Genomic DNA, 20,882 nt, shown 5'->3' on the forward strand with positions numbered 1-20,882 from the left:
GCGAGAGGCTGCGCCTCGTCCTTGGCGCCCGCCCGCCGCGCTGGCTGCTCCCTCCCACTCCCTCGCGGACCTGTGCCACATCATGAAATTTTAATCCCAAGTGCATTTTTGGCCCGACGCAGGGAGGCGATGGGGAAAGGAGCACCCTCCTGGGGGCTGTATCTGGAGGTGGACTCGGCGTCGGGGAAAGGGGCTGGCGGCGAAAGGAGCGGAGCAGAACCTGCCTTCGGGCTGGAGATGGCCGAGGACAGTCGAGGTTCAACCCCAGAGGGGCAGGGCTGGAATTCAGGGGGTGCAATAAGAGTTCAGAGGGCGGGGACAGATCCCAGGTGGCGGAGACAGATTCCAGAGGGAGGGACTAGAACTCAGGGGCGCGGAAAGTACTCACGGATGTATACCTGGATCGGGTTCCAGAGGGTGTGGGCAAAAATCAAAGCAGGGATAGATCCCAGGGGAGGGGACAGAACTCAGGGGTAAAGAAATATCCAAGGGGACACACTCAACGGGTGGGGACAGAACTCAGGATGAGAGAAATAAAAGGGCGGGGATAGATCCGAGGCTAGGGAGGGAATAATGACCTGCAAGAGGGTAGGGGGAGTATAACTGAAGAGATGAACCCAGAGGGAAGGAAATCAGAAATGAAGGAACTGGAAGGGGTGGTGGGCCAAGAGGGGAAATAGAACTGGAGGGACATGGAATCCAAAAGGGGAAAGATGGAAACAGGTGGATGGGGAAGAACTAGAGGGGACAATGGGTGGATCGAAATGGGGGTTGGAATCTACGAAAGGGGAAGGAATTCCCTGAATGAGAAAAGAACCTTCTGAATGAGAAAGTTGGAACTGAGGAAGCGGCGGGTTGGGGATGGCATGCCTGGGCAGGATGAGGAACTGGGGGGCACAGAAATTCGGAGAGGTAGGACTGGGAGGACAAACGCTGGAGGATATTTAGAGGAAGATGAAAATGCGAGCACGAAATTAGGGGAAACAAGCGGCGGGAGCAAATCTCAGGAAAGAACTCTGGAGGAGAGAGAATCTGGGATAGAAGGAGCTAGTGGGGAATGGGTGAGGGAGAAGTAACTCCAGGAAGGGACTGATTTGGGAGCGATGCAACCCAGACAAGTGAGTTCAAAACCCAGAGGCTTGGTCTTGGGCGAGGCGAGAACCTGGATGAATGGCAGCGGAAGGTGGGCGGGACTAGAATACAAGGGGCGGGGTATAGCAGGGTGGGCGGGGCCTCGTCCCACCCCACCCCGCCCCCGACGCTGAGTCCGGTGACAGCCCCCAGAAAGCCCGCACTCGCAGCCTCCTTCCCCCCGAGCGGAGCTGCGGGGCCGGCCGGGCCGGGGCGGACCCCGGGTACCCGGACGCGGCCGCCCGGGCCCGCGGGCGGGGGGATCGGCGCGGGGGTCCGGCAGCAGGGGCGGCCACCATGGAGTTCCGCCAGGAGGAGTTTCGGAAGCTAGCGGGTCGCGCCCTCGGGAAGCTACACCGGTGAGCGTGGTGGGGGTCCTGGGCGTGGAAGAACGCGAGGGTCCGAGGAGGACGCTCATTCCCACCTGGGCGCAGATGAACAGCTGGACAGGCGGTACCCATGCGTGGGGGGGCCACCCATCTGTCCAGTTTTCTCCCTCGGTCTCCGACGGTCCGGTCTCATCCATCATTTTTCTGCGCCCCACCCCATCCCTAGGCTCTCTGCCCTTTTCTCTGGGATTATAAATATATATCCCCCTCTTTTGGATCTCTGATTCCCTCGCCGGCTTCTAGGTCTCCCTTCACCTATATTCTCTCTGCCTCCTCTCTCCAAATCTCTGTCCACTCTCTCCAAGTCTCTATTTCCTTTTATCTCTGAGTTCCTGTCCCTCTCTCTTGCTCTCACTAGATCTCTACAACCCTCTCTCTGGGTCTTTGTGTCTTTCTCTGAGTCTCTGTCCCCCAACTCCCTGCCCTAGGATTTCTGACACTCTCCTTTAGGAACTCTGGCACTCTCTCTGGTTTTTTTTTTACTACCTCATCCCAGATCTCTCCATCTCTGTGTGTTTGTCAGTTGCCATCTCTCAGAGAGTTTAATCTGAAGCTAAATCGGATTGAGGTCCATTGGTCCTTGTCCTTGAGGAGAGCTAAGCTGGAAGAAGCCAGGGTATCCTGGGTCTCTGATGGAGAAGGAAGTTGCAGGCCAAACATTAGGCTCCTGGAGTAGGATGGACTTTCCAAAGGGTATAGACTAGGGCTGAAAGGGACTTCCTCCCAGTCAAGGAGATGACCCCAATGACCTGGGTGTCCCCAGAGCAGTCTGCTACACCTCTCCTGAGTCTCTCACCCCCAACCCCAGCCCTGGCTCCAAGTCAGAGAAATTACTCAGCTGCGGAGAAGCCTAAAAATATCTGGCCACAGTGCAGGGAGGAGTTGGGGCCTCATCAGCACCATGCCCCTGCTGCCATTCCCTCAGACCCTGGGGTCCCCGTGGCCCACAGCCCTGACCCTATCTTTGATTGATCTTCAGTGCAGCTCACTAGACCATGCAAGTCCTTCTCTAAGTCTAACACTAGTCCTGCTTGCTGCAGATTACCTCCACGCTCCAAACTCACCCCACCCTTTAGTAACCTGAGAGATAGGAATAAAGCTGGACAGAAGGGAGGGGGGCAGGAGGATGGCGCAGTGTTAGGGAGGGGGTGGAGGAGCTGAGATAACCTCACCCTTTCTTTTTCCCAATCTTCCAGCCCCTCCCCACCCTTTTTCTCACCTCCTTTCACGAGTTTCTCAAAATACATCAGCGTGAAGTCAGGAGAGGGAGAGAGACGTGCTGGTGGAGGGGGTTGGGAAGGGGGATGGAGGGAGGAGGAATGTGTTTCTCAGGCTCTCTTTCTTCCTCAGTCTCCGCTTCTCCTGTGTCTGGGTTTCTCTCTATCTGACTCTGCCTGATCATCACCTTTCTCAGCTGCCTTGGGAGCCCCTAGAGACCCCAGAGTTCAGGGTTCCCACCAGGACAGTCACTAAGGAGTTTGAGCCCAGGAGAACAATCGCATCTGAATCCTGGGGTCTGCTCTGGTGATTGCTGAGAGGGGGAAATGCCCACACCTGACTCCTTTTAATCCTCTAGACAAAGCTGGGGAAACTGATGCACCATTGGGAAAAGGGGGGAAGTCAGTGGCTGAGTACACATGGAATCTTTTGAACCCAGGTCAGTCTCCCGCCCAAGTCTTGGGTGGGGGCTGCAGATTTCCTCGAGATGAGTGCTGCTGGAGTGGGTGGAAAACTCCCTCAGATCAGGAAACACGTAGCAACCCAGGGCGACTTGGGACAGGGACCAGGGGGGAGAGGGAATACAGCAAGAGACAGGAGCCAATATGCCTCCTTTGAGAGCCAGGCCTGGGGTGGGGCAATTTGGAGGACCAGGAAGTGATCGGGTCCCACTGCTACTTGTGTGTGACCTTGGACATGCTGCTTCTGTTTCCTGAGACTCAGTTTTCTCAGTTGTACAATGGGAGGGTAAGGGAGAACCAAAGGGACATGAGGACAGAGATTGGGGAGGGGGGAGTAGGGGGGTGGGCTGAGAATCTCTGAGAAGCAGAGGCAGAGACCCAGAGATGGAGGTTGAGACACTCTTCATTTTGGGTGAAAGAAAGTGGAAGGGGGCAGTCTGACTCTACGACCTCATGGGTTGTAGCCTGTCAGCCACCTCTGTCCATGGAATTCTCCAGGCAAGTATACTGGAGTGGGTAGCCCTTCCCTTCCCCAGGGGATCTTCCTGACCCAAGGATCTAACCCGGGTCTCCCGCATTACAGGCAGATTCTTTACTGTCTGAACCACCAGGAAAGTGACCTACGTGCTCCCTAACCACTGCCTTTCATCATCACCAAGTTCCTAATCCTGAGTTCCAGGCATTCTGAGAGGGCAAAGCGATCTGTTCTTACCCTCCATGAAGCATTGGGGCCACCTTCACCTCTGCGTCTCTAGTTCTCCTGAAATGACAATGTCACCTTGAAGTTCCCTCCTTGTAACCTCACATTCTACTCGTGCCCCCATTTTACAGATACAGAATACTGAGACTGCATTCCGTGGTTTAGAAAACCTTGATCCGAGATCTATGTCCTCATATTAACAATGAATATCAAATTTCAGGGGCTGCAATCCCATCTTGAGTTTCAGGGTCAAACAGCATGGGAGGGCAACCTGGGTCAAAGTTTAATCTCATTGGCCGACCTGTTCTGATGGGAGGGGCCAGTCCCTACCACCGTGCACTATTCATTTTGGGGGGCTTCTGTTCCCCACTATCTGGCTCATTGTCCCCTACCCAGGGTCTTATTCCTCATCCCCCTAGTTTCTGTCCGTTCCCCCAGTCTCCCCACTTTCTTAACCCCCTCCCCCACTTCCTTAAGTTCCAGGATGGGGAGGGTTGCTGTGTTCCCATCTCTTTCACCCGCCTCCTCCCAGACCGTCTGGCTGTTCTTTCCTCCCCCGTCCCAGTCTCCCTCGCCTCCATCTGTTCTAGCCCCTTCCTGGGATCCAGCCGGATCCCCTGGCTGCCTACCGGCCTCGGAGAAGAGCCACGCCTCACACATTATGTCCCCAGCCTGTCTCTCCTCAGGCTCCTTGTCTTTCCGTCTTTCTCTCAGCGTTCTGGGTCTCTGTCTCTGCGTTCTCTCTCCTGGGTTTCTGTCCCCACTTGTGTTTGGGTCCCTTACTGGGTTTCAGTCCCTTTCCTTCTCAGGGTCTCTTTCCTGCCCCTCCCCCATCTTTTCTCAGGGTCTCTGCCCCGGTCTCTTTCAGACTGGTTGTCTGTTTCTCCCTCTCTGGGTATCTGTTTCCTTCTCTCTGAGTCTCTCTCCCTCCTGTGTTTCTGATCCTCTTTCTCTCAGTCTCTGTTCTCTCCACCCCCCGACTCCATTTCTGACATTCTCCTTTTGAATTTTTCCACGTCTGTCTCAGGGCACCTCTTTATCCCTGCAGCCTCTCTCTGGAATGGAGGTGGCCCTCCAAGTACCCTATCCCTCGTCACAGATTCAATCCTGGATCCAGAACAGGCGGGGGCGAGAGTCACGCTGGGGACTGAGCCAACCCCCCTACCAGGGCCATCTGTCCCTTGCCAGGACACCACCCGCCACTCCTCCTCCCCACCCCCTAGACTGACAGCCTGAACTCAAGTTTCCCCAGATATATCCAGCTGGGCTGCTGGATTCCAGTGCCCTGGACCTCTCCCCCCCCCCCCCACCCCCGATCCCTGAGAGTGGGCTTCCAGTGGCTGAATGGAGTCAGCTGGATGTCAGCCCACACCTGGGCCTCGAAGCCCGGCAGGGCATGTCCCGGGCCAGGGGAGGGGATGCAGTATATATAGCAGATGTGGCTGAGAAGCATCTGTTCTTTTGACACCTTTGCTGAGGCATCTCCTTAGCACCTTTTGCTTCCACAAATAGACTCATATCTGGAAGACGGGGCTGGAGAGAGTCTCTGGGCCTTGCGGATGGGGGCTCAGGGCACAGGGTTTTGGATCACAAAGGGTAGCCTGGGTCTAAAACAACTGAGTTGAGAGGTGACAAGGCTAGTGGAGAAGGGAACTGGGGAGTTCCATACTCGAGTCTGAGGAAGGAAGGGGCTGGGGGCGCGTGGGAATTCCTCGTCTGAGGGAGATGGAGACCAGGGGTCCAGATTCCTGGACCCTGGAGGGAGAAGGAAGTTGGGGCTGGACTCTTGGGGAAAGAGGGGTTGCGGGTTTAGAATCCCTGGTCTTGAAAAGCAAGAAGTTTTGCCCCGACTCGTGTCATGGGGAGGAGGGGGCTAGGGGCCCGGACGTCCGAGTCTGATCCTTGCTGCCTCGCCGCAGTCTTCTGGAGAAGCGGCAAGAAGGTGCCGAGACGCTGGAGCTGAGTGCAGATGGGCGCCCGGTCACGACGCAGACCCGGGACCCGCCGGTCGTGGATTGCACCTGCTTTGGCCTCCCTCGCCGCTACATTATCGCCATCATGAGCGGTCTGGGCTTCTGCATTAGCTTTGGCATCCGCTGCAACCTGGGCGTGGCCATCGTCTCCATGGTCAACAACAGCACGACCCACCGCGGGGGCCACGTGGTGATGCAGGTAGCTCGGGGCCGGGAGCTGCCTGAGGCTGGGGGAAACCCTGCCCAGGCCCTCTGATGACGTCACACTCACCTACGCGAGGCCCAGACCACGCCCCTTCCACGCCCAGGCCTGAGTAGACCCGCCTTTTTGCGCTGCCGCACCCTGGGCCCTAACCAGGTGGCGCTAGTGGTAAAGAACCCGCCTTCCAATGCAGGAGATATAAGAGATGTGGGTTCGATCCCTAGGTGGGAAAGATACCCTGGAGACGGGCATGGCAACCCACTCCGGTATACTTGCCTGGAGAATCTCGTGGACAGAGGAGCCTGGTGGGCTACAGTCCATGGGGTCACAAAGAGTCGGACACTTGGCACAGAACCTCAGCTCCACCTCACCTCAGGGCTCTCCCTTCCTAAGTCCTGCCCTTATCTAAATGAAGCCCCGCTCCTGTTTGTTTCACCTCTCTGCTGTCAAAGTGTAGACTCTGCCAAGCATTTGGTTCCCTATGATATGGCTCCTCCTGTTTCATTTTGGGCATCCTAGCAACTTCGCTCCACCTGCATCTCCCGCACCTGTTCCAGTGTTGAATGTTACTCCCAGGCCAACTCAGGCTCCGTGAATTTGTTGTTGTTGTTGTTGCCGTAACTTGCGGCTTGCGGAACTTTCTCAAGCAGGGATCTAACCAGCACCCCTTGCAGTGGAAGCAGGGAGTCCTACACACTTGACCACCAGGGAAGTCCCTCCACCGTGAAATTTTTTTGTAAGATTTCTTTTTTTATATGGGACATTTTTAAAGTCTTTATTGAATTTATTACAACATTGCTTCTGTTTTGGTTTTTTGGCCATAAGGCATGTGGGATCTTAGCTCCCCTACCAGGGATCAAACCCTGTATTGGAAGGGGGAGTCTTAACCACTGGACCGCCAAGGAAGGCCCCATTGTGAATTTTGATTCTGGCTTTTTGAAAGTTCCACCGCTGCTTACATCCCTTCTCCATCTGCTCTGGCCATTAACCTGAAGCCCCTCTTCGTCTCAGATTTTCTGTTTTAATTTCCATATAGGCCATGCCCCTGCCTCCAAAAAAAAAATCCTGATTTGGGCTGTGGCCTACCTGCCCCTGTTCTTTTCCAATCATGCCCAACCCTTTGGCTACTTCTTGTCTCTTCCTAGAACGCATCCAATCTGCAAACAGTTTGTACATTGGTTAGAAGTGGAGGAAGAAACCCACCCCATATATGGGCTCCTACGCATAAGGGACCCTGAGGCAGGCAAGCAGACAGAGCTAGGCCTCTAGGCAGCAACAGGCTCTGTTGCTAAGGTAGTGCGGCCCTAGCAACATGGAGGAGCAAAGTTGGGGTAGATGGCCCGAGCTCTGATTGGCAGGTGTTTTGAAGGCGAGAGGGGATCCTTGTTGCTGATTGGCCGAGGGACTGTCTGCGGGTGCTGATTGGTGGAGAAGCAGAGCGTCTGGGGCAGGGGTGCTGGTTTGATGTGCCTTTTGGCCCACAGAAAGCTCAGTTCAACTGGGATCCAGAGACTGTTGGCCTCATACACGGTTCCTTTTTCTGGGGCTACATTGTCACCCAGATTCCTGGAGGATTTATCTGCCAAAAATTCGCAGCCAACAGGTATGTGGGGGGCGGGGCGGATGTCTCAAAGTGGGCAGAAACTACAGTTGTGTGGGTGGAGTTACAGGCTGTGGCCTTGCATTTGGGGGCTGACTCCGGGAAAACCGGAGGAGCCTGGGTTCAGGGCCGAGGCCCTAGAGAAAGGTGGGGTTTGTATTGTGGAAGCGGGGAGTCTCATAGAAGGTGGGACCTGGGATTCTGATTGGCCCGGGCCCTGGCGTGCTGAAGGAGGAAAGGGCAGAGTCCTAGGTCTGGCAGGATAGCTGGACTCTTCTCGGAACACAAACTTTTCCTACCAGGGTTTTCGGCTTTGCTATTGTGGCTACCTCCACTCTAAACATGCTGATTCCCTCGGCTGCCCGTGTCCACTATGGCTGTGTCATCTTCGTGAGGATCCTGCAGGGGTTGGTAGAGGTAAAGCTCCGCCCCCTATGACCCCGTTGCTGTTCCGACCCCACCTTTTCTCGTTGACTTTGGTTTTCTCTTCCCTAGGGGGTCACGTACCCTGCTTGCCACGGGATCTGGAGCAAATGGGCCCCGCCCTTAGAGCGGAGTCGCCTGGCGACGACAGCCTTTTGTGGTGAGAGGAAGGGGCTGGGATCCGGACTCGTGGGTGGGGGGTGCTGGAGTCTAGACTCTTCGGTGGAAGGAGGAGTGGGTTGCGGGCTTGAACTCCCGGATCTGAGAGAGGAGGGGGCTGGTGACCCAGACCTATGTGTCTGAGGGAGGAGGGGCAGTGGTTGGTACTTCTGTGTCCCAGGAAGGTAGGGTCTGGGAATCCGCACTACTGCATTTGAAGAAAGATGCGCTCTTCTCCATTCTGCACCCTCCCCGTTAGGTTCCTATGCTGGGGCGGTGGTCGCGATGCCTCTCGCCGGAGTCCTGGTGCAGTACTCAGGATGGAGCTCTGTATTCTACGTCTATGGTGAGGGGCCCGGACGCCTGGGTCCGGGTGGCGCCGGGGCAGAGCGAGGCCGGTGGTCACCTCGCTTCCATCCTCCTCCTGACCCCCTCCACCTACCAGGCAGCTTCGGGATCTTCTGGTACCTGTTCTGGCTGCTCGTCTCCTACGAGTCCCCGGCGCTGCACCCTAGCATTTCGGAGGAGGAGCGCAAGTACATCGAGGACGCCATCGGCGAGAGCGCCAAGCTCATGAACCCCGTCACGGTCCGGGCCCAAGCCTGGGGGGTGGGGGCGCGGTGGGGAGAGGAGAGCTATCAAGGCAGGGGAGACGGGAGGAAGAGGGGCTTTGAATCCGCACTGCGTGTGGATCTTGGTAGATCTACATAGACATTTCCATAGACATTTGGAGGAGACGATGGGATCGCCAGTTGGATGGCGCTAGAACCTAGGAGGCGTGATTAAAGCCCAGGGAGGACGGAGTTAGCAGGTGCGGAGAGCAGGGCTAGGTGGCGAGGTGGTCGGAACCACTGATGGGCCTGGTTAAACCTGCAGAAGCGGATTAGAATGTGGGGTTTTGCTCAGACCTCAGGATGGGTGAAGATCGAATTAGGGGGCATAATTGGGTGGAAGGAGACTCTTGGGTCCACATTTATGACTCTCTGAAGGTCAGCATGGGGTCTGGACACCCGCCAGCCTGAGGACCACTGAGGCTAGGATGTCAGCGTTCCCATGGGGACGCGGTCAGGCCGGCAACCCCGCCTCCTCGGCGGCTTTAGTGAGACAGGGAAATCTGGGTCTCTGCGGGACTATCGTGGGATCCCTGAAGGGACTCGGAGAGCGCCCGGGCCTGTTCTTTGTCCTAGCAGCCCTTCCCTCCTCTCGCCCACCACAGAAATTTAACACACCTTGGAGGCGCTTCTTCACGTCCATGCCAGTCTACGCCATTATCGTGGCCAACTTCTGTCGTAGCTGGACTTTCTACCTGCTTCTTATCTCCCAGCCTGCCTACTTCGAAGAAGTGTTCGGTTTCGAGATCAGCAAGGTTGGGCCCGGAAGGGGAGAGCTGCGGGCGCGGCGGGCGGGTGAGCGCGGGAAGGAGAGGAACCTGGATCCCAAGGGGTTGGAAAGGGGGCAGGGAGGAAGCCCATGGTACCTGAGCCGTGGTGAGAGCCCCGGGCAGGTGGCCGCTGAGCCGCGACTCCCTGTACGCCCGCCGGCGCAGGTGGGCCTGGTGTCAGCGTTGCCTCACCTGGTGATGACCATCATCGTGCCCATTGGAGGCCAGATCGCCGACTTCCTGAGGAGCCGCCGCATCATGTCCACCACCAACGTGCGCAAGTTGATGAACTGTGGGGGTGAGTGGGGCGGGGCCTGGATCTGGTATGGGACAGGGCTGGGATGCGCGGAGCATGGCTGGGCGGATCTAGAGGGCTGGACCATGGCGGATGGGGCGGGGTCAGAGGGCGTGTCCATGGGGGCGTGTCCAAAAAGGCGGAGGCGGAGCGAGACCAGGTCTGGCAGGAAGAGAATCTCAGGTGGCAGCCTCCGGGGCAGTGTCTGTAGAAGGGCAAGGCGGGTGTGGCTGCCCAGGTGAAGCAAAGGTGAGACCACGTTGGGTCTGGAAGGACGGGGCCTATACGAGGCTGGCCAGAGTAGGATGGGAACTGGGTGATTAAGAGGGACACTCAGAGAGACAAAGGTGTGAGTGTAATGAATGGGGACTGAGAGGGAAGCCGTGAAGGTGCCGGGGTGGGGCCTACACCCTCGGACTTCAGGGCGTGGTCTAGTCAGGGGGTGGGGCCATTGAGGTCCCAGCTGGGGCAGCGAAGCCTGTGCACGTGGTCAAGGGCCAGGCACTAGAGAACTGAGGGCTTGGTTAGGGCGGGCGCGGGCAGAATGGAGGACAAAGCCAGGGACAGGCGTGGAAGTGGCAGGACTGGGTCAAACTGGGGGAGGCTGGGAGCCGGGAGTGGGTCTGGAGAGGCTGTGCGGGGCGGCCTGTGCTCAGAGGGGGCGGCCCTCCGTAGGCTTTGGCATGGAAGCTACTCTGCTGTTGGTGGTCGGCTACTCGCACTCCAAGGGCGTGGCCATCTCCTTCCTAGTCCTCGCCGTGGGCTTCAGCGGCTTCGCCATCTCCGGTGAGAACCGGCGATCTGCAGCTTGAGGGTGGGGGGACTCTGCTCAGCTCAGTGGGGAACTTCCTGGCTCAGGTAGAGCACCTCCCAGCCTGGCGAAAGGCGGACTGGAAAAAGCGGAGCGGCCGGGAGGTCGGGGAGGCTAGGCTGGGGGAGGAGTCACTGGAGTGGGAATCGGTTGTGACGCCTCTCGGCTCGCCTCGCCAGGGTTCAACGTGAACCATCTGGACATCGCCCCGCGCTATGCCAGCATCCTCATGGGCATCTCCAACGGCGTGGGCACGTTGTCCGGCATGGTGTGCCCCATCATCGTGGGTGCCATGACTAAGCACAAGGTCCGTGCCTGGGCCCTGACCCACTTGCCCTCCAAATCTGTGTACAGCACCTTCCTGACACACGTCAACTCTCTGGATCTCCGGCTCCTTTTCCAGAGAAAAGGCCCGCCCCCTTCCTATTATCCCAGCCCCTTCCCTCTCCTATCTGTCCTCTGACTTCATTTCCCCGTTGTCCCCCCTACAGACTCGGGAGGAGTGGCAGTATGTGTTCCTCATTGCCTCCCTGGTGCACTATGGGGGCGTCATCTTCTACGGGGTCTTCGCTTCGGGAGAGAAGCAGCCGTGGGCGGAGCCTGAGGAGATGAGCGAAGAGAAATGTGGCTTCGTTGGCCACGACCAGCTGGCTGGCAGCGACGAAAGCGAAATGGAGGATGAGGCTGAGCCCCCCGGGGCACCCCCTGCTCCCCCTCCATCCTATGGGGCTACACACAGCACAGTTCAACCCCCAAGACCCCCACCCCCTGTCCGGGACTACTGACCATGTGCCTCCCACTGGATGGCAGTTTCCAGGACCTCCATTCCTCACATCTCTGGCCTGAATGACAGTGTCAAGGAACCCCAGTCCTCTCTGTCCTGCCTCAGGCCTAAGAAGCACTCTCCCTTGCTCCCAGTGCTGTCAGATCCTCCTCCCATCCTATTTGCCTCTCAGGGGTAGTGAAGCTGCAGACTGGCAGTTTCAAGGATACCCAAATTCCCCTAAAGCTTCTCTTCTCCACTCTTTTCTGCCTCAGTGGTTTCAAATCTCTCCTTTCAGGGCTTTATTTGAATGGACAATTCAGACTCTTCCTCTCTCTTGTGGTTTTGGGTACCTCCCCCTTTCCTTGAACCCCTGGGACTCTCAGGAGAACCCCTGAGATTACTCAACCCCCCCTCCTCTTTCAAAAAAATTCAAGGTCTTCCTCTAGAAGTTTCAAATCTCTCCCAACTGTATTCTGCTTTTTCCAAGTTGGTTTAACTAATCACCCATCCCTGCCATTCTAGGGATTGATTCTCACCAGCGTTTCTGAGGGGAAATGGCAGTTTCAAGTACCCCCACCCAACCTTTTCATCCCTCCCCCACCAGCAGACTCTGCTGCAGCACCAAATTTCCCCAAAACCTTCTCCCAGCTTAGCACATTGCCTAGGGAAACAACCAAAATGGCAGTTTTAACAATATGCCTCTCTTCACCCCCATGCACTTTTTCTGACACGATTTTCAGGTCTAAGAAGAGCAGCTGCTCAAGTCCATCAACTCAACGGTTTGAAGCCACCGCCACTGAACTTCCCCATGGTGGTTTCAAGATGCTCCCCTTACCCCCAATTCCTTGCACTTTATTCTCCTGGGTGGTTTTGAACTGCCCTCATTTTCTCAGTGGCCATTTATTGCGTCCCTCAGGGGCTAAATGACTCCAAATCTGGGATCCTTCCCCTCTCAGACTCCCCTATTTCGGCTTAGAATTTGGGGGAACATATGTAAAGGAGAAGTCACAGAATCCCAGGAAAGGGAATGGGGCTGGGGAAAAGGGGTGTTTTTCCCCGGGGCAGGGTTGTGTCTTTGTGTCTCTGTCTCTGTGATTGTAAATCCTGCCCTGCCCCTCTCCCAATAAAATGCTTTGGTGTACACACTCCGTCGTCACTGGCCTTGGGAATCTCCAACCTCCTTCTCCCTCGGACCGAGGAGCCCAAGCCCCCAGTCTCCTTGACCCCAGCCACCCTCCTCTCCCAGGTCTTAGGCCAGAGGAGTTGTCCAGCTGTGGGAACATGCGATTTATTCGGTCTCAGACTGTGTTCTCCGCTGACATCTAAAGCATTTCAGGGTGTCCTCTATTCTAGAGGACCACTAGGTAGCAAAGCTGACCCTGAGGACAGGACCCCTGGGTGCTTCCTCCGTCTGGGGCTGGCGCAGGTTTGGAGAGGCTCACAGGAAGTTGTTTGGGAGCGTGGCAGGGGAGAGCGGTTCTAGGCGCTGGGGGCGGCCCCCGCGGGGCGGCGGAGGCAGCTTGGGCGGCAGCGGGGGGGTGGGTGGTGGCTGCTTGGTAGCGATGTGTGAAGGGACCCAGGCGTCCGGCGCGTAAAAGTAGAGGTCGTAGGGTTCCTTCGGGGCGTCCAAATGCATAACTATGGGGACAAAAGAGCGAGGTCGTCCCCGGTCTGACTGGGGGCCTGTCCCCTCTACTGAGCCGCTGGCCGACGAGGAGACGGGGGCAAGGACTCCAAGCTTCCACTGGAACCGGGTTTTCGAATAAAGGGGCCTTAAATAGCAAGGGGGCGTGGTGTCCGCGCAGCTGGGGCGGGGCATGCCGCGCGCTAGGAGGGGGAAAGGGGCGGGGCTTGTAGGGACCTGCAGTTCCCCTGCCTGGGGCAACTCCGCGCTGCGCTGGGGGCGCAACTTCACAGGTGTTTGTGAAATTTCCAGAGAATTGGGGGTCAGGGCTTCTGCTGACCTTGGATGGGGACCTGTACTTTTAGGTAGGGCGCCCTTAAGTGCCAGGCGAAACCAGGTTAAGGAAACGTGCAAGCACTTAAGGAGCGGGACGCTGCAGGAGTGGCTCACCCGGTTCATCTCCGTCGTTTGGGAGTCGGTGGTGTGCGAAGGGCCGGTGTCGAGCCGCCCGGCGGTAGAGACACCACAGCAGCAGGAAAATGCCAATGAGCAGCCCGATCCCGGCGAGGAATAGGCAGAGGGCCCCGCCTGCCGCGCCCCGGGGACGCCCCACCAGGGTCACGCCTGGAGGAATGAGGCCCAGGGACTGAGCAATCTAACCTCCTAGCCCACTCCACCCTCAGACCCGAGTCCAGATCCCGCCCTCCTCCGCCCTCGGAACCGGGAGTCCCGGCCCCCAGCCCTTCCTCCCTCACACCCGGGGGTCCAGACCCCCAGCCCCTCCTCCCTCAGACCCGGGGGTCCAGACCCCAGCCCCTCCTCCCTCAGACCCGGGGGTCCAGACCCCAGCCCCTCCCCCCTCAGACCCGGGGGTCCAGACCCCCAGCCCCTCCCGACTCAGACCCGGGGGTCCAGGCCCCAGCCCCTCCTCCCTCAGACCCGGGGGTCCAGGCCCCAGCCCCTCCTCCCTCAGACCCAGGGGGGCCAGACCCCAAGCCCCTCCTCCCTCAGACCCGGGGGGCCAGCCCCCAGCCCCTCCTCCCGCAGACCCAGGGGTCCGGACCCCCAGCCCCTCCTCCCCCAGACCCAGGATCCAGGCCCCCAGCCCCTCCTCCCGCAAACCCAGGGGTCCAGACCTCCAGCCCCTCCTCCCGCAGACCCAGGGGTTCAGACCTCCAGCCCCTCCTCCCACAAACCCAGGGGTCCAGACCTCCAGCCCCTCCTCCCACAAACCCAGGGGTTCAGACCCCCAGCCCCTCCTCCCGCAGACCCAGGGGTCCAGCCCCCAGCCCCTCCTCCCCCAGACCCAGGGGTCCGGCTCCCCAGCCCCTCACCGGTCTCCTGCACTCTCTCCAACACGATGATAGTGTTGACTCTCTCACCTCGGCTGCGCCGCTGGGGGGCCCGCGGAGTGGCTGGGGCCGGTTGACTGGGGGGCCCTGGAGGAGCAGGGGGCCCTGCAATCCGGGCTGAGGGAGGAGGGGCGTCGAGCCCTTTAGGGCTGGAGTTCTGGGGGGCTTTCAGATCAACTGTCCCCGGAGAATCTGAGGTGGGCAATTTAAGGGTGGTGGGCTGGGTGACTGCAAGTGCTTCTGGTTTGGGATTCAGGGATTGCTCATTAAGAGCAGTAACTTCTTCTTTGAAGGGTGCAGGAGTTTGTGGAGCAAGGCTAGTGGAGATTTCAGGGTCAGAGGCTGTGGGTATCTCTGTTGAGTCTTGGTAGAGGGTTGTGGGGAATTTTGTTTGGGGAATCTCAGGGGGGTTGGGCTCGTGGCCTATATGAGATACCGGGTGGGGTGTTTCAGTAGGGTCAGGATGGAGGGTCTGGAGGAATTTAGGGTTTGGGGTGTCAGAGTCATGGGTTTCCAGAGATTTGATGTCAGAGATTTTGGTGGGGTCAGAATTTGGGGTCTCAGGGGTTTCTTCAAGTGACATCTCAGGGGAGCTAAGTTTGGGAATCTCTGGGAATTCTTGATGAGGAGTTTGTGTAGGATCAGGGTTTGGGGTCCCAGAAAATCCTAGGTGTGAAGTTTTAGAGGGATTAGAATTGAGATTCTCACGGGATTCCGTCTGTGAGATTTCCGTGGAGTTAACCTTGGAAATCTCTGGGGATTCTTGGTGTGGAGTTTGGGTAGGGTCAGGGTTTGGGGTCTCAGAAAATGCTAGGTGTGAGGTTTTAGAGGAATTAGGTGTAGAGGCCTCAGGGGATTCTGTGTGTGGAAGTTCAGTCAGGTCAGCTTTGGGGGTCTCAGATGGTTCTGGATATATCATTTTGGAGGGGTTAATTTGGAGGGTGTCCAGGGACCCTGGTGTTGAGGTGTTGAATGAGTTAGGTTTGGGGGCCTTAGGAGGCTCCTGGTGGGGGGTTTCTTGGAGGTCAGTACTGGGGGTCTTAGTGAAGGCAAGCGGGGAGGGCTCCAGGGAAACCGCATGAGGTGTCTTAGAGGGCTCAGGATAAGCAGCCCCTGGAGATTCTGGGTTAGGTCCATAGAGAGTGGAATTTTCAGAAGCCGGAGAGTAGGGCTGGGAGGGGTGGTCTATCCCCAAGAAGTCGGAGCCCGCAGGCAGTGAGACTGTAGGGGCGGCCTTGGAGCCCAGCCAGGTGAAGAGGAAGCCGAGAAGGAAGAGGATTGGTCTGAAGGATTTCATAGCTTTGGGTGATACCTGTAGCAGCAGGGGAGCGGGAAGGAAGGGGTTAAGGTCAGAGCCTCCCGGGAGGACCCTCTGCCCACTCCGGAGGCCACGCCCAGTGGTCCCCAGATAGACCACATTAGCACCGCCCAGGTCAGAGCCAGGAAAAGGAGATGCCACCTGCAACTCCCCAGTAGGTTGTGGGGTGGAAGCCATGGTAGCTAAGGGAGACTGAGGCACAGGGCTTCTTGGGAGTCATAGTAAATTTCCTTATTTGTTTCCCCAAAGGGGGTCCCAGGAACATTGGGAAAGAAAGACACATTTCCGAGCCCCCAGATCATTGACTTTGGCTTCGAAGTGTGTAGACCTCTGAGGGGACATGGGATCAATTCCTCTTCAAGGGCCCTGGGGACATCTTGACTCAACAGTTGTTTACATTAGAGGAAGCTCAGAAGGAACGACTTGGGGGCCTGACCCCCTGGATTTGAGAGATGAGGGGGCCTAAATGCCTGTAACCTGAGGAGGTAGAAGGCTCCTGGATCCTGGTCAAGAAGGCTGCTTGGGGTTCAGACTCCTTGTTCCCAGAGGGTGGAGGGCAATGTGGGTCTAAATTCCTAATTCTCTAGAAAGGAGAGGCCTGAAGGTTCAGATGCCTAGAATTTTGAGGGAGCAAAGCTTGGGGGGTGGGTGGGTTGTGGATTGCAGGAGAGAAAGAAAATGGGTGTCTGGAACTCTTGGGTCCTGAGTTAGAAGGAGATTGGGAACTCTTGAGTCTCCTATCCTCCAGAGATGGGTGTGTAAGGGGTCTGGATTCCTCAGCCTTCAGGAGGAGACAGCTTGGGGCAGGACTCGTATCTCTATGGAGGATGGAAGCTGGGATCCCCAGGTCTCATGCTGGTCTCGGGCAGAGATACCTAGGTTTGTGGTTAGGTGAAGGTGGGGTGGGCATACACCCAAATGGGCTGGGGCCTCTTGGAGTTTGAGGTCTCTTACCTGCTCAGTGGGGTCCAAGATAACAACAGGTGAACAGAGCTGAATGCAGAGATCGGTGAATGCTGCAGAATGGCTCTGGGTGGGGTGGCGGGACATAGGATCCCAGGGGCACAGGTGATGCAACTGATCCCCACCCTTGGGATCCTGGGAGCCTAGCGACAGCTTGAGCTCTTAAAGGGCCAGAGATAAAGGATAGTGTCTCTGGAGTGGGGGAGGGAGTTAGGGACTGGATCCTTTGGTTGAGGGGTGTGACCCAACCCAGCTCTCCTCCCTGCAAACCCAAGGGTCCCAGCCCTCTGCCCTCTCCTACACCCACACCAAGCATCCAGGTCTCTGGTAGCCTCCCACTTCAATATCCAGGAGTTGGGACCCCTCCCCCCAGACCTCTCCCCTCAGATCCAGGAATCCAGGTTCCCAGACCCAGGCCTTGTTCCCCTCCTCTGGGGAACTAGGAGTCTTGGTTCCCACGTCCTGTCCATCTGAGACCCAGATTGCTGCTGCCTTTTGGGACTTCCCAACCTTTGCCTACCATCCCATCGTGAAGAGCTCACCCCGTTAAGAGCCAGTATTGGGGGGATGGGCCTTATCTTCACAACACCCCCAAATTCCTCCGCGGGAAGGGCTTGGACACAACTTCAGGGTAGTCAGGGTTCTTGTTTGTCTTTTTCCCTTCTGTGCAGGGTCGCTAAGACTTTCCTGATTTTGCCTGTCACTGTACTTGCCTTCACATCCCACCACCACACATCCCCTTTGCCTTCTCTTTCCTACCCCTGTCTCCCACCTCCCAGTCTTTCTGGTCTCTGCCTGCCTGGATTTGTCTCTGGACATCTCTGCCCAGGCTGGCTGGCTGGCTGTCCTTTCATCTCCTTCTGTCTTTCCAAGTGCCGTTCCCTTGATCCTCCATCTCATAGCTGCTCTCTTGGTCCCTTTTCCCTCTCTTTTCTCTCTTCCTTCCCTTTTCCTTACTTCCTCTGTTGCTCCCTTTCTCCCTCTCTTTCCTCTTCTCTGTCAGTCTTTGTCCTTCCCTCTCATGGTTGCTTCATCTCTTTGTGTCTCTGCATCTCCCCATCTGTCCCTCCTCTGTTCCTTCCCCTGTCTCTCTTTCTCTGTGTCTCTGGCTTCTGCTCTGATGGTCCTTCCGCCAGTCTCTATTTTTATCCCTCTGACACACCCCCTGTGTCCACTTCTCTGTCTGTCTGTCTCTCCCCCTCCCGATTCTCCTCAGGTCCCAGCTCCTGGTCCCAATTAGTGGGTGGCCGCCAAGGCAGCGGCTGGCCCCCCATCCCCGGCTCCTCATTACCGCTGGCAGCTCCTAATGAGCCTGGGGTGGGGGTGACCCGGTGCCCCCGGCCCCCTGGTCTGCGTCACTGGCCGCTGCGGGGGCTGTTGAGGCGATATAAGGGGGCTGCCAGCCTCGCTGCCGGGAGCCCACTGCGCGGTAGGGCACCCTGCAAATGGGCTTCGGGGGTGGGTGGGTGGATGATGGGGTCTGGTTTCTGGGCCCAGACACGGGCATCACTGAGCTCTTTCTTGTCTCTCCACAGGTGATGGAGACCCGCCAGGTACCCAGGAGCCCCCGGGTGCGGCTGCTGCTGCTGCTCCTGCTTCTTGTGTCCTGGGGCCACCGCACGGCCTCAGGAGTCGCCCTACCTCCTGCGGGGGTCTTCAGGTAAGTGGGACATCCAAGTCTCCCAGGGAAGGGTGGGGACTCCGAGAGGTGGAAAGAGACCCGAAAAGAATGGGGAACAAAGACTCAGAAAGGGGAAATAGAGACCCAGAGAGGAGGCCAGAGATAGGAGGTTGACAGGTAGGTAATCTGCAAAATAAAGAGATACAAAAGGATTCTGAGAAAGGCTTTGAGAGACTTGAAAGGAGTCGAAGCAGGAACGAGTTTGTTCCTTGAGCAACGTTTATTGGGTCTGGGGTGTGTGCCACGCGTGCGCCGAGCGCTGGGGCGGGACAGGGGCATCAGACTCGGTCTCTGTACTCAGGAGGCTCGGAACTGGTGAACACTGAGCCGAAGACTCACACAGAGCAAGAGACAGGGGACAGAGACCGAGCCCCTCCGCATCTGGTGCAGTCACAGGGCTTCGAGTTAGACCGCGGGGAGAACAGGCGGCGGGCCGCGGGCCGAGACCCACGGTAACCGCCTCTTTCCATCTCCCGGCAGACTCCGCACCCCCGGCGAGGCTCGGGCGGGTCCGGCCACCCCCCAGTCGCGGCGGAGCCTGGCGCTGGCGGACGACGCGGCCTTCCGGGAGCGCGCGCGGCTGCTGGCCGCCCTCGAGCGCCGCCACTGGCTGAACTCGTACATGCACAAGCTGCTGGTGCTGGACGCGCCCTGAGCGCCTGCCCGTCCCACCTCAATAAAGACCGTGCTGTGCCTCCCGACTGCGCCTCCTTCCTGCGCCTCGTGTGCGTGTGGTGGTGGTGGTGGTGGTGTATGTGTGTGTGTGTGTGTGTGTGTGTGTGTGTGTGTGTGTACACGTGCAGGGGGCGGGCCCTGCGTCCGCTACGCTGGCCTCTACCCCTCCGTCCCCTCTGTTCTTTTTCCCTGCACTCATTCTTTTTCCCCTCTGCCCCACCTCCTCTACACTACTGCCCCAGCTCTGCCCCTTGCTCCCACTCTGTGCCTTTGTCCCTCTCCACTCGCATACCCGCTCCCAACCTACCCTGAGTCTCCATCCTCCCCCCTTCTCTTGCTCTCTGTAACCTTCCTGGTCTCTGTCCCCTCTGGGTCACTGGCCCTTCTCTGGGTCTCTATAGCTCACTGGGTATATGTCCTCCTCTCTCGGAGTCTCTATAAGTCTCTTCCTTCCTCCTGGCTTCCCGGCCCTCTGGGGATTCTTCGTCTCCTTTCTTCTTCTTTATGCCTAAAACTCTTCTTTCCTTTTTCTGAAAAATAAGGAACGCTTCGCAAATTTGTATGTCATCCTTGCGCAGGGGCCATGATAATCTTCTCTGTATCGTTTCAATTTTAGTATATGTGCTGCTGAAGTGAGCACCTTCCTTCAATTCTTAATCACTTTTTCTCTGCCTGACTCATTCATGTTCTTCCCCCCTACCCCTTTCTTCCTATAGGTCTCCATCTTTTTCATCCAGCTCTCATTTTCTCTGAATTCCTTTTTTCTCACTCTCTCATCACTTCCCGGCTTCTACTTTGGGCGCAGTGGAAAGATCGGAGGCGGTGGAATGGGGTGCGGGCCCTGGAGAAGTACTTGCTATTCAAAATCAAGACTCCCTGAAACCTAGTTGTGTGGTATTGGGAAGGGCTTCTAACCTTTCAGCTCCCTTTTCCTCATCTATTGTAAGACTTAAACCAGATATACAATTAGAAGACTTAAATACAGTGCCCTTCTGGAAGCAAAATGTATTATCAGAAAAGGGTTTCTGGGGATTCCCTGGTGATAGTGTTAGGACTCGACGCTTTCACTGCTGGGGTGGGTTCAGTCCCTGGTCGGGAACACACATCCCACAAGTCAAACGGAGCGCAACCCCACCCACCCTCAAAAAAAATAGAAAAGGCCTTTCTTGCAGCAGCCTGCAGCAGTTTCTGCAGGGTGTTGTTCGAACTGCGCGATTTCCAGATCCGGGTGCCAGTCGGGACGGGAGGAGAGGAGAAAGGAGACAAGCAACAGGTTCCAGGAGGCATGAGACGGAGGCGGGGAAACACCTGGCCCACCCGTGAAGGAAGCGAGGAAGCAGCTAATCAGAATCTGCCCCTCGCTTTTTTTGTCTGTGTCTGGAGGCTCCGCTGGCCCTTCAGTCTTGCCCTTCAGTGGTGACCATGGCAACCCACTCCCCTAACCGGACGCTGGGGGTTCTGAGTCATGCTCCCGGGGCAATTCGCGCGGACCGCGCTCTGATTGGGCTTCAGAAGAGAGGAGCTGGGCACGTCATCGTGGGGAAAGGGGGCGGGGCTGGCACGTTGTGATTGGCAAGTTCCCCGATAATTTGCATTCCGAGAGGCGGATCGCGCCCTAATTGGCCGTTAGGCTGTGGGGTGGGGCCTATTTCCCTGTTACTCAGAAATACTAAGCAATGAATAACTGTACTCCTGGTGGCTCAGTGGTAAAGAATCCGCCTGCCGATGCAGTAAACGCAGGAGACCTGGGAGACGCAGAG

At 57.4% G+C, this 20,882-nt stretch overlaps 3 protein-coding genes and 1 non-coding gene across 5 annotated transcripts; 2 read left to right on the forward strand and 2 right to left on the reverse strand.

The window, feature by feature from the left end:
• Nucleotides 1–1,358: 1,358 nt before the first annotated feature.
• Nucleotides 1,359–12,654, forward strand: SLC17A7 (solute carrier family 17 member 7). 2 transcript variants are annotated; one of them, XM_027515156.1, is made up of 12 exons: nucleotides 1,367–1,490; nucleotides 5,819–6,071; nucleotides 7,559–7,677; nucleotides 7,977–8,091; nucleotides 8,170–8,257; nucleotides 8,516–8,602; nucleotides 8,702–8,844; nucleotides 9,473–9,622; nucleotides 9,803–9,935; nucleotides 10,608–10,718; nucleotides 10,923–11,050; nucleotides 11,235–12,654. In XM_027515156.1, exons 1-12 carry the CDS (start codon nucleotides 1,429–1,431, stop codon nucleotides 11,526–11,528), a joined length of 1,683 nt encoding a protein of 560 aa, XP_027370957.1. In that variant the 5' UTR covers nucleotides 1,367–1,428; the 3' UTR covers nucleotides 11,529–12,654. The 2 variants fall into 2 exon arrangements, with proteins under 2 accessions (XP_027370958.1, XP_027370957.1); XM_027515157.1 differs by lacking the exon at nucleotides 10,923–11,050 and having other exon boundaries at nucleotides 1,359–1,490.
• A 127-nt stretch (nucleotides 12,655–12,781) lies between these two features.
• GFY (golgi associated olfactory signaling regulator) lies at nucleotides 12,782–15,782 on the reverse strand. Its single transcript, XM_027515158.1, has 4 exons — nucleotides 15,194–15,782; nucleotides 14,468–15,055; nucleotides 13,584–13,757; nucleotides 12,782–13,147 (listed from the first exon to the last, which is right to left on the reverse strand). The coding sequence occupies exons 1-4, from the start codon at nucleotides 15,780–15,782 to the stop codon at nucleotides 12,948–12,950; spliced, it is 1,551 nt and encodes a 516-aa protein (XP_027370959.1). The 3' UTR covers nucleotides 12,782–12,947.
• A 2,522-nt stretch (nucleotides 15,783–18,304) lies between these two features.
• PTH2 (parathyroid hormone 2) lies at nucleotides 18,305–19,127 on the forward strand. Its single transcript, XM_027513978.1, has 2 exons — nucleotides 18,305–18,426; nucleotides 18,928–19,127. The coding sequence occupies exons 1-2, from the start codon at nucleotides 18,305–18,307 to the stop codon at nucleotides 19,100–19,102; spliced, it is 297 nt and encodes a 98-aa protein (XP_027369779.1). The 3' UTR covers nucleotides 19,103–19,127.
• A 528-nt stretch (nucleotides 19,128–19,655) lies between these two features.
• On the reverse strand, nucleotides 19,656–19,762 carry LOC113876888. Its single transcript, XR_003506622.1, has one exon. It is a non-coding gene; the product is annotated as a U6 spliceosomal RNA (small nuclear RNA).
• Between the last annotated feature and the right edge of the window lie 1,120 nt (nucleotides 19,763–20,882).

This window comes from Bos indicus x Bos taurus, chromosome 18 (genome assembly GCF_003369695.1).
Source record: "Bos indicus x Bos taurus breed Angus x Brahman F1 hybrid chromosome 18, Bos_hybrid_MaternalHap_v2.0, whole genome shotgun sequence".
Lineage (NCBI taxonomy): Eukaryota > Metazoa > Chordata > Mammalia > Artiodactyla > Bovidae > Bos > Bos indicus x Bos taurus.

Coding starts and splice junctions, on each gene's coding strand:
- SLC17A7 (XM_027515156.1), top strand. CDS start 1,429: ATGGAGTTCCGCCAGGAGGAGTTTCGGAAGCTAGCGGGTCGCGCCCTC. Junction 8,845..9,472: donor AGCTCATGAACCCCGTCACG/GTCCGGGCCCAA, acceptor CGCCCACCACAG/AAATTTAACACACCTTGGAG. Junction 9,623..9,802: donor TCGGTTTCGAGATCAGCAAG/GTTGGGCCCGGA, acceptor CCGCCGGCGCAG/GTGGGCCTGGTGTCAGCGTT.
- GFY (XM_027515158.1), bottom strand. CDS start 15,782: ATGAAATCCTTCAGACCAATCCTCTTCCTTCTCGGCTTCCTCTTCACC. Junction 15,056..15,193: donor AATCTCACAGACGGAATCCC/GTGAGAATCTCA, acceptor TGTCACTTGAAG/AAACCCCTGAGACCCCAAAT. Junction 13,148..13,583: donor AAACGACGGAGATGAACCGG/GTGAGCCACTCC, acceptor TTGTCCCCATAG/TTATGCATTTGGACGCCCCG.
- PTH2 (XM_027513978.1), top strand. CDS start 18,305: ATGGAGACCCGCCAGGTACCCAGGAGCCCCCGGGTGCGGCTGCTGCTG. Junction 18,427..18,927: donor CCTCCTGCGGGGGTCTTCAG/GTAAGTGGGACA, acceptor ATCTCCCGGCAG/ACTCCGCACCCCCGGCGAGG.